The sequence below is a fragment of the Taurulus bubalis genome (assembly GCF_910589615.1).
Source record: "Taurulus bubalis genome assembly, chromosome: 4".
NCBI classification, from domain to species: domain Eukaryota; kingdom Metazoa; phylum Chordata; class Actinopteri; order Perciformes; family Cottidae; genus Taurulus; species Taurulus bubalis.
The window spans coordinates 17,999,463-18,016,365 of NC_136592.1; the positions used below are offsets into that span (position 1 = coordinate 17,999,463).

General features: G+C 40.6%; 1 protein-coding gene across 1 annotated transcript in view; it reads left to right on the forward strand.

Annotated features, from left to right (window-relative positions):
- tspan15 (tetraspanin 15) overlaps window positions 1-16,903 on the forward strand; it is a 30,152-nt gene that overhangs the window by 4,593 nt on the left and 8,656 nt on the right. Inside the window, exons 2-4 of the mRNA XM_079216978.1 lie at window positions 6,725-6,910; window positions 9,974-10,048; window positions 12,525-12,620. Coding sequence (XP_079073104.1) covers window positions 6,725-6,910; window positions 9,974-10,048; window positions 12,525-12,620 — 357 coding nt within the window. The remainder of the gene's footprint in view (window positions 1-6,724; window positions 6,911-9,973; window positions 10,049-12,524; window positions 12,621-16,903) is intronic.

Below are 16,903 nucleotides of genomic sequence, written 5' to 3' on the forward strand. Positions count from 1 at the left end.
GCCTTTCGGAGCAAGTTTGAACTATTTTGCCTTTTAGATGCGTTCAGATGTATAACATACTAAACCCACGGTGATTTTCAGTTTTTAAACTCTTTGGTCAAGCTGACCTTTCTGTTGCGTATTCGAATGAAAATGTGACATTCACCACTAATGACTGTGTCTTCAACACTGGGAAAGACAGTGAGGGCCTTTTTTGCGCTCACAATTTGCACAAATTGCATCATTAATCAAAAGAGTAAGAATATTAGGTACTGCAGTGTGTTATAGCTAAAATATTTTAGAAATTTTTTATCAAGAGTTTACGCTGCAGTCACAGTGTGCAATGTTGTCACAGCCATCGCATCAGGATTTTGTAGTTCATATCAAGACGTCCATGACTATCAAATATCTTGCTAAGAATGGAAGGTCAGTAGTAAGTATGGAGTCCAGACTATCAAACGACAAACTTAAATTTGTTTATAAAGCAATACAATGCCATCTGTGCAATCATGATATTAATGTGTATTGTTTATTGCCTGGAGTGAACAGAGTTCACACAGGTTTTTAATGGCTTATTCAAATTAATTGGTTGGTAATAACCAGTGGTGGGCCGTTAAGCTAAGCCTTCTCTGCTGGCCTAAACGGAATCACAGGGAAAAATTTAGACTGAATCAAAAAGGTCGTCTCCACCTTTTCAAATTATTTTGGATGACTGCTGCTGTAGATTGGACTGATAATAACCTTCAGACTGTGTTTTACTGTATACTTTCTTTTTTTATGCTAATTAGCAACTGTTAGCATGCACATGTATGGTAAACATTACACCTGCGCAACATCAACATGTCAGCCTTGTTTTTGTGACGTTAACGTTTAGCTTAAATCTGCTTAGTCTTGTTTTTAAAAAAATGTGACTGGATGCATAAAGGATACAAGGATAATTTAAGTTACAGTGCTATAAATGGGTCATTGGTGTTTTGCCAGTTTCTTCGGCTGTCTGATCACATTACAGTCCTACATTTGCTCATGTGCCATTTGGCTGTAATTGAATCTGTGTAATGTAATTGGCCTTTTTAATTTTAGATTTGCCCGGAGCTCATTGTAGGAAAACACTTAGTCATTTTGCTTTGTTGTCATGTATTCAGTGTATATTTAAATGTATAGTATATATTAACAGGTAGAAGAAAAAGCTTTTACAAACATCCTTCTTCTCCAGAATCTTTTTGACAGTTAACATTTCGACCCTCGTGACTCCGTTCAGATCAAGAATAGGAACACAGTCATCATCAACGATACACAATGAAGCAAGCTATCATGAACCTTGAGTGTATGAGTGCAAGGTCTGTTGAGAAAGGGCTTCACATTGTACTTAACAGCAGTTTTCCAGTTTACCCTGGCATTTTAGCAGACAGCATGTCACTGTTAACTGCTGTGCTGCGGATTGATGTTTTATCAGGGATCCAATCATCCGCCAATCTATTGTCTTTAGTAAAAAGCAATTCTGTTCACAGCGAGGTGCTTGTTTTTTCCTGAGTAACCTGGAAATTGTTTACAATTCCAGGTTACAATTCTGTTCACAAGTTCCTCCAAAACAACTCAAACTATTTGCATGGCTAGATAATATTCAGGCTGTAATTTGGGTAAACTGACCCTTCAAGCTTTTATTCACACCCATGGTGTCCCCGGTAGGCTGTGACAGTTGCTGTGGCATAATTATCTGCCTCCGGATGCTTTGATGTATGCTGTCACACTGAACATGGGACAAGGAAGGCACACAACACAACACTGGACTGGATAGTTTGCAATTTTTATTTGACTAGAGAATCAAGCCTCTGTCTCAATCTGTCTCGTTAACAAGTGTTAACAAGGTCAGTGTGACACAAACAATTATTACATTTGCCGATGGTGGTCCTTAAATTCCTCCAATGAATCGCCACCTTAACGTGGTGGAGGAGTTTGAGTGGCTCAGTGATCCTGGTAGCTATGTTGTCCGGGGCGTCAGCCCCTGGTAGGGTCTCCCAAGGCAAACAGGTCTCGGGGGAGAGCCCAGACTAATAGCGGTTCAAAAAACCCTGATGAATAGCAGCCCACGGTCTGAAGTTACCTCGCCCGGACAAGGGAAACCGGGGCACCCTCCCGGAGCCAGACCCAGGAGGGGAGCTCGTCGGCGAGCGTCTGGTGGCCGGGCTTTCGCCCATGGGGCCCGGTCGGGCTCAGCCCGAAGAAACAACATGGAGCAGCAGTCACCCCGTGGACCCAATTATCGGGGTCGGGTGCTATGCTGACCGGGTGGCGGGCCAGGCAGGAGACCTGGGCGAGCCGATCGCCGGCAGCATAGACTAGCTCTAGGGATGTGGAACGTCACCTCGCTAGCGGGGAAAGAGCCGGAGCTGGTGCAGGAGGTGGAACCAAGCTCCTGGAGAAGGGTTGGACTTTGTCCTTTTCTGGAGTTGCCCAGGGTGAGAAGCGCCGGGCGGGAGTGGGGATACTCACGAGCCCCCGGCTGAGCGCCGCTATGTTGGAGTTTTCCCCGGAGAACGAGAGGGTCGCCTCCCTGCGCCTACGGGTTGCAGGGAGTAAAGCTCTGACTGTTGTTTGTGCTTATGCACCGAACAGCAGTTCAGAGTATCCGGCCTTCTTGGAGTCGGTGGGAGGGGTCCTGGAAAGGGCGCCGCCTGCCGACTCCATAGTTCTCCTGGGAGACTTCAACGCTCACGTGGGCAATGACAGAGAAACCTGGCGGGGCGTGATTGGGAGCAACGGCTTGCCCGATCTGAACCCGAATGGTGTTTTGTTGTTGGACTTCTGTGCTAGCCACAGTTTGTCCATAACGAACACCATGTTCGAGCATAAGGTGGCTCATAAGTGTACCTGGTACCAGAACACCTTAGGCGGGAGATCAATGATCGACTTTGTAGTCGTATCATTTGATCTGCGGCCGTATGTCTTGGACACTCGGGTGAAGAGAGGAGCAGAGCTGTCAACTGATCACCACCTGGTGGTGAGTTGGATCAGATGGCGGGGGAGTCGGCTAGAAAGACCTGGCAAGCCCAAACGTGTAGTGAGGGTGAACTGGGAACGTCTGGCGGAGGATCCTGTCCAGGAGGTCTTCAACTCCCACCTCCGGAAGAACTTCTCACAAATCCCGAGGGAGGCTGGGGACATGGAACCCGAGTGGACCATGTTCAAAGCCTCTATTGTGGACGCGGCTGCTCGGAGCTGTGGCCGGAAGGTCATCGGTGCCTGTCGTGGCGGCAACCCGAGAACCCGGTGGTGGACACCGGGGGTGAGGGAAGCCGTCAAACTGAAGGAGGAGGCCTTTCGGGCCTGGCTGGTCCAGGGGTCTCCTGAAGCAGCTGACGGGTACCGGCAGGCCAGAAGGGCTGCAGCTGCGATGGTCGTGGATGCTAAAACTCGGGCATGGGAGGAGTTCGGGGAGGCCATGGAGAAGGACTTTCGGTTGGCCTCAAGGAAGTTCTGGCAAACCGTCCGACGGCTCAGGAAGGGAAAGCAGGGGCTACCCCAGGCTGTTCTAAGCAGGGGGGGGTGGGGGGGGGGGGGGGAACTGCTGACCCGGACTGGGGACATCGTCGGACGGTGGAAAGAGCACTTTGAGGAACTCCTAAACCCGGCCAACATGTCCCCCAGAGAGGGGGCAGCGCCGGAAGACTTTGGGGTGGTTTCTCCCATATCCCTGGCAGAGGTCGCTAAGGTAGTCAAACCTTAGGTAGGGACAAACTGCCTACCCCAAGCGAAGGAGTTCAAGTATCTCGGGGTCTTGTTCACGAGTGAGGGTAAGGTGGAGCGGGAGATCGACAGACGGATCGGTGCGGCTGCAGCTGTAAAACAGGAGCTGTACCGGTCCGTCCTGGTGAAGAGGGAGCTGAGCCGGAAGGCGAAGCTCTCCATTTACTGGTCTATGTTCCAACCCTCACCTATGGTCACGAACTCTGGGTCGTGACCGAAAGAACGAGATCTCGGATACAAGCGGCCGAAATGAGCTTCCTCCGCAGGGTGGCCGGGCTCACCCTTAGAGATAGGGTAAGGAGCTCGGACATCAGGGGGGAGCTTGGAGTCGAGTCGCTGCTCCTTCGTGTCGAAAGGAGTCAGCTGAGGTGGTTCGGGCATCTAGTCAGGATGCCTCCTGGACGCCTCCCATTAGAGGTTTTCCAGGCACGCCCAACTGGTAGGAGACCCCGGGGAAGACCGAGGACACGCTGGAGGGATTATATCTCCCGGCTGTCCTTGGAACGCCTCGGGATCCCCCAGAATGAGCTGGAAAGTGTTGCGGGTGAGAGGGAAGCCTGGGTCGGCCTGAAGGATTAAATTAACTATTTTAATTTATATGTAAATGAGGGTTGCTGTGATATATCCTTCAGTTAGTTAAAGAAGTACTGTATGTAGCTGCTTGGTTGTGTTTTAGATGTTTTTATGTGCACGCTCAAACTAAAATCTCACCATGTAGCCCAGGTTAATTATTTCTTATCAAATCGGGACCTTCATGTTAATGACCTGTTTACACATGTTTGGGAATACAGCTTGCAATTAGCAGCTATGCAGTACTAGTTGAGAATGCTTTTATTTCTGCAGCACAAAACCCAATTAGGCTACCATGCTATTTGAAACCAGAAACGCCATACCCCCATCGTTATAGGGATGGTTTTACTGTCAGCTTTAATGTTGAAAGAGCTCAGTTTGAAAAACATTCAACCAAACTGTCTTCTAAATTATATTCATCCTCTTTGTTGGTTGACCTTGTCTCAGAACCTCTAAATTCTTTCTTTTTTTGTTGGAAAATAATTGTGATGCCATTTGAGCACAAAAGAAAATACCGGCCTGTTGTGATATTGCTGAAGTGATTATTGATGACTGACATTGTGTTTGGATGATGGTGTTGTACAGGCACGTTACGGGGACTGATATGCAGCTCGGGTCTTTGATGATGGAAAGGCCCCTTTTTATGAAAAACGTTTTTAGTAGGTTTTTGGTCATTTTAACAGTATTACAGTTTTGTGGCATAAAGAGAGCCTGCATGACATGTTGGAATGTCTTCCTGTTCAGGTTCTGAACCATAGATGCTGGGGGGAAACTCATCCTCCTGCAACTCTGATCAAGATAATTCTGTTTTAAAAATAGAGTGAAAGCCTAAAATTGAAAGATTGTAAGAGAAAGACTCACAGTGTTCTGAGAGCTGTGTGTGTGACAGTCTAGACACTTCTTCAGAGCGTTGATAGTTCTTAAAAAAGTCAGACTTAATATTAATTATCGAATTAAGTTGGAGACAAAAATGTAATGAGGCTGTGTGTATGCATATTTGTGTGAGCACAATGTACTCAGGCAAATGCTTATGGAAGAAGGTTTTTGAAAGTTAGATTTTGTCCACTGAAGATGAAACAATCCTGAGAGTCTACAGCCGTCTGTGAGGCTGCACTTAGGCTCAGCAGGACTTTAACCTAAAGTCAGCATTCTAGTATGCTCACAATGATGCTAAGCAAAACTAATTAAAGAATGTGAACTTCATTGTTCTCATCTTCATGTAAATGTAATTAGTTTATCAATAATGAAATTTAACAATAACACTATTCAGTAGTTGCATGCTAGTAAGGCAACAAAGTAAACATGTGTTCCGCTATGCAGCATGTCTTGGTCATAATATATTTTGCTCATAATGAGTACAGTCTTACACAACTAAGTATTTCAGTCAAGAAGTAGATGTATTGTGTTGCATTTGTTTCGATCCGAGTCAAACAAATCTCTTATTATTATTTTTTTTTAGTAATGAACATTGACCATAAAATTCTAGTGTTGTCCTCAACCAAATACATTCTTACTTAAACTAACACTCATTTGATTGTGTAAACCACTCAAATTAGTAGTGTTCAACAGGTCTGTAAAACTGAGTATCTCCACAAAGAATCCTGCAATAGCACCACTGAGAACCTTTTTTTTTTTTAACCAGAGATGTGTTCATTAGTTGATAAGAAATAAGCCAGAAATAACTAAAGACATTTTAGTCGACTAGGAAGGGGCAGCCTTCAACCAATTCAAGTGGTTATTTAACTGAATAGGTAATCTATTCAACATAACCATTACATTTTAAAATGCCGAAACAAAATAGCTGATTTGAAAATGATTCAGATTCACTAAAACAGCGATCAAACCCTGATCACATTTGTGCATCTGATACATAGTATGTCAAAACCTGTTGTTCGCATGCCTTTTTGTGGTGGAGACACAATTGAAGCGTGTCCGTAATGCTATGCAAGGTCACAGAAAGTTATGTATATTAAATAGCAATAAAGACTACTTATGGTAGGCGGGAGTGGGTCCAAAAAACCTATGAGACATGTTTTGAACACGTGTCCAAAAGTCTTGTTTGTTGCCCAAACCTAACGTTTATGACGGGTTTCCTCAACCTAACTAAGTGCTTTTTTGCCTGAGGCTTACTTTTGTTTCGCAAGTTATTGTAAGTTTTGCAGAGAGACAGTTAATGTCCTTGGACACAAAACCAATAAATTGCATTTTGTGACTATTTCAAGAACTGCCATGAGACTGAGTTATTTATACATACTAGTCATTTCCCAGCTGAGTGGTGGCTGTGAAAATAGCATTTAATCAAAGAAATCATAAATCATAGTGTTTTCTTCCTTTTAGTCATATACAAACCGTATGAAATCATAGGAATCAGACCACTGCTTGTTCAAGCTGATGACTAACCCTTCCTTACTGATTTTTGTTTTCCTTCCAGTTGACAGGTGGCTTTATCCTTGGCATTGGCATCTATGCTGAGGTGGAGAGACAGCGCTACAAGACGTTGGAGGGAGTGTTTTTGGCCCCTGCTGTAATCCTGATCCTCCTTGGAATCGTCATGTTTATTGTTTCACTCATTGGAGTCTTGGGTTCACTGAGGGATAATATAACCCTCCTGAAAGTGGTGAGCCAAGTACTTATAAAGTACTTCTTTTTTTTTTTTGTAAAGTTGCTGCCTGGATGCTTTTGTTCTTTGTTTTTATATAACACTTTCATGCTTTCATTGTGTTTATTTCTTATTTACCAAGAAGCATTAGTTATAAACCACAGTGTTAATATTTACCTCTATTTGTAACATTAAATCCTTTTTAAAATGCCTGTAAAGGATAAACGTAGAGCTACAGTACAACACAGTGCTTGTCTGATGTGTCTCAGAGTGGATCGCTATTAATGGCCGGTTCTTCAGATGTTGCTTCACAATAAAGTTCTGTAAGTCAGATTTCTATTAGACTATAGACTATTTCAATGGAATTGTGTTGCTAGGCAACAGCTTGGGTACATGATTGCTGCCTCTAAATTTAATTCAGTCACAAACTATTTATACTAGGTACAATGTGAAACAGAGTATGTACCGGTATACCAGTGTCAGTACGATCATACCGGTCGCTGCTGTTTGGCAGGCAACAACATTTAATGTTCACAGCTTGAAGCTGAAGGAGCAGCGGACCGAGCTACTTATGTCTCATGTTAACTCATTTGACTTATGGTGTGCAAATGACATCGCCAAAAGGCATGCTGGGTAAATGACACCGCCCACATAGGAAGACTTTTCTTGTGCAGGAAGAAGTCTTTTCCTGTGCAGCAAAGTGGGCGGGCTTTACCCATCATGCCTTTTGGCGATGTCATATCTTGCACACCCTGAGTCAACTTCTATCTGTGAGAGGTAAGCAGCTCAGACCGCTGTACACATATCTGTGACTGTAAACATTAAATGTTGCTGCTGGCTGAAGAATGACAATAGTCGTTACGGCCGTGCATGCGGCACTAGTATCCCTCCAGGTTTAGCTCCCTATGTACCAATCAAAACAGCTGCTGGCCAGTTGCGAGCGAGTGATGAATAACGATGCCGGTGGCGGTCCTTTTCGGTGTCAATAAATGAATGTGTTTATTTGGAAAAAAAATACCATGATATACTGTGAAACCGCCAGAATCTTACAAAATACCGTGATATGAATTTTTGGCCATACCGCCCAGCCCTACACCCTGCATAATATGTGTTTTTATGGACATGTGAAATGCCTATATATATATATATATATATATATATATATATATATATATATATATATATATATATATATATATATATATATATATACACACACACACACACACACACACACACACACACACACACACACACACACACACACACACACACACATACATACTCTGTATTCATCCCCAGGGGGAAATTTGTTAAAATGTATACTTCATTAGCAACAATTTCTGAGTATACAGCGTGAGCCAAGCTAAAAGCTGTTAATATGTCCCTTTTTATTGCGTTTTAATATGTTTTCAGGTGAGGGGTGTGGGCATGTAGGTGCAGCCAACTGGTAAACCGAGTGATTTGCTCATGGACCCAGGTTTCATGTTGATGCGTTTACCTGAAATTATAGTGAAGTTGTGTGTAACTGGGTTCCACAGTGAGTTCTGCTCTGTTCCTGTAGCTAGACATGCATGTATTACTCGCAGGTGTGTTAGACCATAAGTGGTGTCAGGTGCACTATAAGTGGCATTCCTCCTCGTTTGAATGTAAAATTATACTCTATGCTTGCTGTTGGTGTTAATAAAGCATGATTGAACTACTAGCGATACTAATCCCAGCCGCAGCAGGCACAGAAGATGTTTAGCAGTGACGATGATGACGGATGCAGTGGCTCTCCCACTCGTTTACATGCAAATATAAAGCAATTTCATGCAGTTATGTGTGTTAGAGGAATGACGTGAATTCTCTCCTAAAAGAATAAACATTGTGAAATTCATTTGTAGAGGTAGTGAACATTTTTTTTAAAAATAGTGAAATTTGGCAATTTGGAAAATGTTCATCTATATCTCATTTACATGAAAATCATGTTACAACTGATTAAGGCATTAAATTGCCTCATATAATTTTAGTCAGATGAAAACTTGACTATGTATGTAGTGTTCCCAATCATTTATTATTAAATTCACAGCACGAATTTGTTGGGTCATTACACAAGGAAAAAAGGAAGTGAGAACATATGAGGAAGCGCTAATATGATCATGTGATCATGTGACCATGATTACGAAGCCAAACGGGTGATTATGACCGTACTCTACTGAGATGTTGATTGCATGTTTTATCAGCTGTCATTAATATGTGAGGAAAGGCTTGAGTAGCAGTCTGTCTTTTCTCCTCCTCCTCCTTTTTTTTTTTATGCCTCCACACCCACGACAGCTGTGGCCAGAGGCATTATTTCTTTGTGTTGTCCGTCCGTCCACTCTATTGATTGTGAAATCTCAAAAACGCCTTGAGTGAATTTCTTCAAATTTGGAACAACATCCACTTGCACTCAAGATCGAGCTGATTAGAATGTTGTGGCGCAAAGAGCACGTTAATAACTTGATATTTCACATGGTAATTATACAACTTCACACAAATGTCTTAAAATAAAAAAATTAAATGATGAAGTGCACACATTTTGGACAGACATGGATGTAGACCGCAACATGACTCGCTGGCAGAGGCAAACAAACATGAGGCATTAATGCTGTCAATCATCTCATTTACATTACTATTAAACATAATTATGGCCTGTCTTGAATCATTTATTTCAATAATATGAGGTACATTTTAATGTATATAAGGTAGATGGTACACAGGTAATATGTATTTGTCTCTACAGTTTTTACAGGTATATATTGTTTATTGTTTGTTTCATGTTAAACAGCAGTTTACTTCGTGCATGGGAGCATATGCTTCCCTTTCACCCTGAAACAGATGTTTGGGTGCAAAGAAATGTAGACAGACAGTGTTACAAATACAGGACTAAACAAATGCAGTTTGTGGCAGTAGTGAAAAGCTTGATTTCATTGCATCTAAGTTTGTTGATAACTTTAATAACTGATCAAAAACTAAATATAATATTGATAAATAAATATCGAAATTTGAAGTGTGTAAGTGTATAATGACTCTTCCTTTCTATTGTCTGTTTGGTGACAGTTCATGTACACTCTGGCTGTGTGCCTGATCCTGGAGCTGCTTGGAGGAATATTGTCGCTGGGGTTCCGCCATCAGGTGAGCCGTCCACGGTGTTGATCAATAACCTGACATTTAGAAACACATAGTTTACAACCAACGCTTCATGCAGCAATAACATGTAATTGAAAGAGTGTTTATCATGAGGAAATATTACAAACAAAGACAAAATTAATTGGATTTATATTGTTTAATATAGCTTTTGGTTGATCTTGGTATGATTGACATGCACCAAACACTGCATTCATCTTTTAACTGCACAAGGTAATACTAATGAATGAGCCATGATAAAGTAATGTAATATATCATTATGATTATTTTTAATCAAAACCAAATGCAAAAACCATGCAAGTTATTGAATTGATATCCCATAATATCTTTTATTAAAAGGAGACTTCACGGACACCGCATTGAAATCTTATCGTCTCATATATGCTAATGAAACGTTCTATTCGCTGACTTGTTTCTGTATCTTCCTTTCTTCTTTCTCTTTTTCACCTCTAATACCTTTTTTTAATCATTTTCTTGCATTTTCTCCCAATGTATTGCTTCCTATCTTTGTCTTTTTAGTTTTTGTATCAAATGTTCTTTCCCTGCAATATAATCCAATAATGTTTCCATGCATGCCAACACAGTGTAATCGTTTGTTTTTATGAAGTGGTGACTAGACGAGCAGCTTCCTCTGGTTGCGATCATGCCTTGTGGAAAAATAGCCAAGAAGGATAGACTTCAACGTGACCTAGGGACCTTCAATATGTGTGATGTGTTAAGACCGGCGTCATCAATTCATTCAACGTTTTAAAATGACTGAGTCATTGAATGTGATTACGAGTTCACAAGTCTAGCCTATTTGTCAGCAAAAAACAATCTCATTATTATAATTTTACTTTTATTGCAAATCAAAGCCAAAAAACAACGAACACGAGTTTTATCGGCTCTAACTTACTGTCATTTACTTTGTTTGTGACCAAAATTCTCAAATCATCATTACAGTATTATATGTTTATCATCAGCTGCCATAAACATTAGCAAGCACATAAGAAATACCTAATATGCTGACCTACTGAATTATTTATAGGAGGGAAATCAGGTAATTGTTTCTTGTCATGATCCTGATTTTCTGAAATTAATTTGAAGTAGTAGTGAACATAAAAGAAACTTATTGATGCATTTCATCTCATTTACATGTATATCAAGTTAACTGTCCATGCAGAAAAAAACCCTCTTGAGAGGTGAGGAAGTGCTAATGTGGTTATGTGAACATGTGACCATGAACCATGATTACAGCGCCGAATGGGTATATTCATATTCATTTATTATCAGTCTTCTTGCCAATGATGAATATCTTAATGTGGCTCTGTGGGGAAAGAGTTGAGTCTTTGAGTTTTTTCCTCTTTTTAATGCTCTCAATCATCTCATTTGCATGACTTGACACTAAACATAATAATGGCCTGTCTACAAATAACTTTTTTCAAATAATATTGTGTGGTATTATGCCAGTTTGTCAAAAGAAAATCTAATTTATCTACATAATGACTCTACATTTCAGTGTGTTAATGGTAGTTTTTTTCCAAATATATTATGAACTGAACTTCTAATATGTCACTTTATTTTGCTGTTGTCTCATTTACATTGAGATTAAAAAGTTATGTCAGTGCATTTGAATAAGATGTCAGTTAATTTCCCCTAGAGGTACATTTTTGGCAAGATGGTACAAGATGGCTTTTTGTCTCCGACATCTCATTTTCATGAAAACGTTAACAATTTTAATGACATATGAGCTCGTAGCGCGTTATTTAGTAATGGTCCAGTTTTTTCGGTCTCAAAGGGAAACAGCTCAGTAGACTTAATCCAAGTTTATACATATTCTTATTGTAATGTAATTTAAATATGGTGGCCTTGGCCATATACATTCCATGTGAACACCTTATATTTTCAGGGGGAGAAGAAAATAAATGAATTGAAAGGCTCAGTCCCTTTTAATTTTTGAGACTCTCGTGAGGGGAGAAGTTTCAAGTCTTTCTGATTGGTTGTTAAAAGAGAGAAATGACGGAGCATCGACGGGCCTGAATGGAGTAAATGGCCCAACCCCTCTTATGAAATATAAATAAGACTAATGTATCCCAAGCAAAGAGTGAAGTAGAATTATGGAATAAATGATTAATTCCCTGAAAAAAAAGCTCTTCATTAACATACTTAGTGGAGTTTCAAATATTTATTGTAGTGTCCAAAAAACTAATGCATTAACCTGACGTGACCCTGCTGCATCAGATTGTGACTGACAGATGTGACTGACAGATGTGAGCTGTCAAACGGTCATATTTTAATATTCCAGTTCAGTGGATCAGTCACCTTGACTAATTAGAGCATTTCCTCTGCGGAGCTGCCTGTCTGATACATTGAGTGTAGATCAGCTGTGTCGTGGAAACAAAACAAATGTGCTAGCATGACATCCTTTATCCCATTAACACACACAAACTGTTTCTCTTTTGTGTTTTTTTTCTTCCTCTTACAGACTTTGGGTTTGCTAAACAAGAACATCCGAAAAGGCATAGTGAACTACTATGATGACCTGGACTTCAAAAACATAATGGACTTTGTCCAGAAGAGGGTAAGGTTATGTCACTGAATGTTTTCTGTCATGTGACAGGATTGAAAGGTCCATATGAGCTTTTCAAAAATGTCATTATGCAATGCAGTAAACACAACACACCTGTTTTGCACTCCAGGGCTTGAGTCAGGATTTGAAGTGATCTTGGATAATTACAGTAAATTGTTTACAGAATAGTCAGACAGACATTTCTCTGCAGCTGCTTCCAGAGTACATCATGCTCCTAACGTTTTATGAAGCGTACGGGGATGCACAGTCAGGGGGCAGCAGACTGATCACACATAGAAATGAAGAAGCAGCCTGCAGCAAACTTCACTGATTAACAGAAGAGAAAATGACAAATGATCCGTCAGTTTGCAGGCTACAAGCCACATGCGGTTAAGAAATATGCAGAGGGACCAGCACCAGTACCAGTGGATCAGGATTGTGTCTTTATTGAATGATATTTTGGCTGCTTGAGTGGAAGGTCATTTGATGGTTTAGCAAGCACCTCCCTCAGTTTAAATCCCTTCACAATGGAACAGTTTAGCTTTTAAATGATTTACTTCAATCTAAAGTCTAAGCTTCCAAGCATGTATCGAATAGCAGAATGATAATAATGTTGCTCTGTAGCGGCTGGATCTATAAATATGCAACTGTTTGCTAACAAGTCCACCATATCAGCTAAAAAGGTGATGATTTGTCAGTATTGTGGGCAACATGTTGAACAAATTAATACTTTGACTGATACGTTGTTGCATTTTAGTTCTGGTCCGGTTTCTTACTTTTCCACACTTACTTTTTATCAACAAACTGGGGGAGGTAAACATGAAGTTATGTAGACCGACAAGAACAGCAGTTTTAGCCGTTTTTGACCTATTAATCAGGGGGGGAGGGAAAGTGTGTATGTGTTACCACGGTTACCAAACAGTATATACATGGCCTTATACAGATTAATTATAAGATCACTTTTCCGAACAGATTTCACGATCAGAAGATTGATTTATTAGTAGTTTAGCTTTTGAAAGATGTATTATCTGATAACATTCTTGGTTTGTTTGCTTTCACACCAATCTCGAAAGCTATCGGCTATTGGTCTGACGACAGATAATCCTCTGGTAGGGGCTATATTTCTGGGGTTCTGGTGTAGGCAGCGGATATCCGGGCCAAGTCTTTTTTTTTACGGGATCTGCTCGTTGTTTACAATCTGTTTAGCAACTTGAGATGCAAGACTGGAGTTGAGAGTACGACCGGAAGTTTCACAGAAGTAGCCAGATCACAAGCCAATTTTAAACCAATAAAAAGCAAAATCACCGTTAGACAAAAGCTCGAACATGATTAGTCATCCCACTAGGACTACGAACGGAAACCAGAACGCTTGCGATACCAAAATCTTGTCTACAGTTTCGATGTATTTATGTGTTTGTGAGATGTAATAGACATTTAATAGACATTACTTTCACACCACAAACAGACCACACCAGGGACCTACCTTTTTAAGCAGGCTGGGTTCGGTTGTTTGGTCTGCACCAGGGTTCAATCTAAAGCTTTGACTCTGGCCCAAATGAACCGTACTAACTGTTCAGAAGGACCTGTGTTTGTTTTAACCGAAATAAACAGTTTTAGGTGTGAAAGCACCCTTAGTTGATCAAGAGTCTCTGCCATCTGTGTCAATCATTTCAGTGCTGCCAGGAACAGTTGTTGTTGCTGGAGCAAATTTAAGTAAAAAAAATACTTTGCCATACTTATTTTGCCATGCCATCCAGTCAACAGTCTTTTTGTAAACTCAGTAGTTTATTACCTTCAAAAGCAGTTCCACTTCTTCATCACGCCAAACAAAAGAAGGCCCACTTGCTTTGGCAGCAGATTTTTTTATGTTTATCCTGTGATGTGATATCTTGAAGATCTGGCACTCTGATCTGCAGACGGTGCCGCAGTAATGGTAGAAAACTATTTGGCAGCAGCAACGTGAAGCTTTTTTCAGAGTATATTTTTCCTGTCAGTGTAAAGCTGCTGGTTGGCTCCCGTGTCATGCTATATAAGAGATTTAAGTGTTTTCCTGACAAAATTCTACCAACTCTTAAACTAATCGGTCGATGAGGGGGATCTGCACGTTATCTCTAGATTGATTTAAAATACAGACAAGCGTTGCTCTTTAATTCTTCAATAGCAGCAAATCAAGTAACCCTTCAAGACATCAGCGCTCTCTCTCACAAACACACACGTCCGTCCTGCCCTGTGAAATAACTGATTAAGTAGTGCTTTTCTCCTAATGTTACTTATCTATTGTAAATTCAGCAATTGTTTGACCATGAGAATTTGGAAGTGTGACTATTTTTGTCATGTAATTGCTACTAAGCCTTTTGGCTATACCAGCTAATGATATGCCACAAATACACTGAATACTTTAGTTGCCACTTACAAGAAAAGGATGCAAACTTTAACTGAACTTGGGTCGACTAGCCGCTACTTCTGCCATCGCTCCACTTGCCAACAAAGCATTTTTCGTGCACCTGCAAACTCAGTTTTCCTCTTGTGTCGATTCACTTCATAATCCAAAATACTCCGAGGATGAGTGTTATCATCCAATACGTCTTATTGATATTGGTCTCAACAAAACCTAGGACTGTGAAACTTTCCTTAATTGACAATCCGACAAGCACCTCCACAAGCACCTCCACTGGTTAGCCAGGTGTGCAGAAGTGAATGGAGGCAGGATTTAAACTTTGCTCTGGAAGCTTTTTTTTTTTTTCACACTACTTTCATCGCGTGTGTGTGGGTGTGTGGTGTGTGTGTGAACTCTTCTGCCTTCAGATGTATGAACCCACAATTGCTACGCTCTAAATAGCATCAGGTGTGCAACAACAGGAAATGAGAAAAATCTCATCCTAGAGCAAATACACAAATCTATGGTTTAGTGGAAGGTCATATTATATCCTGTATAAAGTGAAATTCAAGCTGACCTTTCTGTTCCGTATTCGAACGAAAATGTGACATTCACCACTAATGAATGTGTCTTCAACACTGGGAAAGACAGTGAGGGCCTTTTTTGCGCTCGCAATTTGCACAAATTGCTCACATTGCATCGTTAATCAATAGAGTAAGAATATTAGGTATTGCAGTGTGTTATAGCAAGAAGCTGCCATTTTCATTAGAGGAAATCCAAGCAACTCAAGACAGGCCCCACATAAACGCCACACAGCTAAAATATTTTAGAACATTTTTTATCAAAGTTGCAGTCAGTGTGCAGTGTTGTCACAGCCATCGCATAAGGATTTTGTGGTTCATATCAAGATGTCCATGACTATGAAATATCTTTCTAAGAATGTAAGGTCAATAGTGAGTATGGAGTCCAGACTATCAAACAACAAACTTCAATTTGTTTTTAAAGCAACACAATGCCATCTGTGAAATCATGATAGGAATGTGTATTGTTTATTGCCTGGAGTGAACAGAGTTCACACAGGTTTCATCGGGGGATAATGGCTTATTAAAATGAATTGGTTCGTAATTGGTAATAACCCAATATAAAGGGAGTGTAAATGTCTTAACTGGTTGTACTGATAATAAAGGTCAGGGTTGCATAAAATATCCCTATTTCAGTTTAAAAACTATGATGCTTTTTGCTTTGGTTAGTTTTTTGGCCCGGGTGGGTTTTGGAGGATAATAGACAGCTCCAGACATAACTCTAGAGAGCGAGCATCAGCTACTGGTTAAAGCATTTATTTTGGAAAACGAAAATACAAAAATCAGAGACTCAGAAGGAAGGAATCAATATTCTGTGATTCAGCCCTTCGGTGTGTTTCACCTTTTATAAACAATTTGATGTAGAAAGTTAGCAAAAGAAGAAGTTAGCCAAAACTGTTGAATTTTTTTTTTTTTTAATGCTAACCTAATCATGCATGAAAGATCTGTCACAACATTTCTGCACGGATGCCCTAATAGTAATAATTAAATGCTATTGAATGCATGGAGCACACACACTTCAGTCAGCTGTTCTATTAGCCACCCAGTTAGTCACTCAGTCAGCCAGTGAACAGCATTGTAGGTCAGGTAAGCAGTTGGCTATAAAATCAGTCACTCCTTCAGACACAACTGACTCTCATGACTGTCTCCAAGTAATTGAACTCTGGAAAATTGTTGCCATCCAACGGTGAAAAAGACTATTAGAAATATATAAAACTACAGGAAAATGAAGAAGAAGAAAAAGAATGAATAAATTGGTCAAGAGAGGTTCATCCGTGACACCAGATTGGGATTGAACAGAGAGAGAATTTGATTGAGACAGAGATGAATACAAAGCA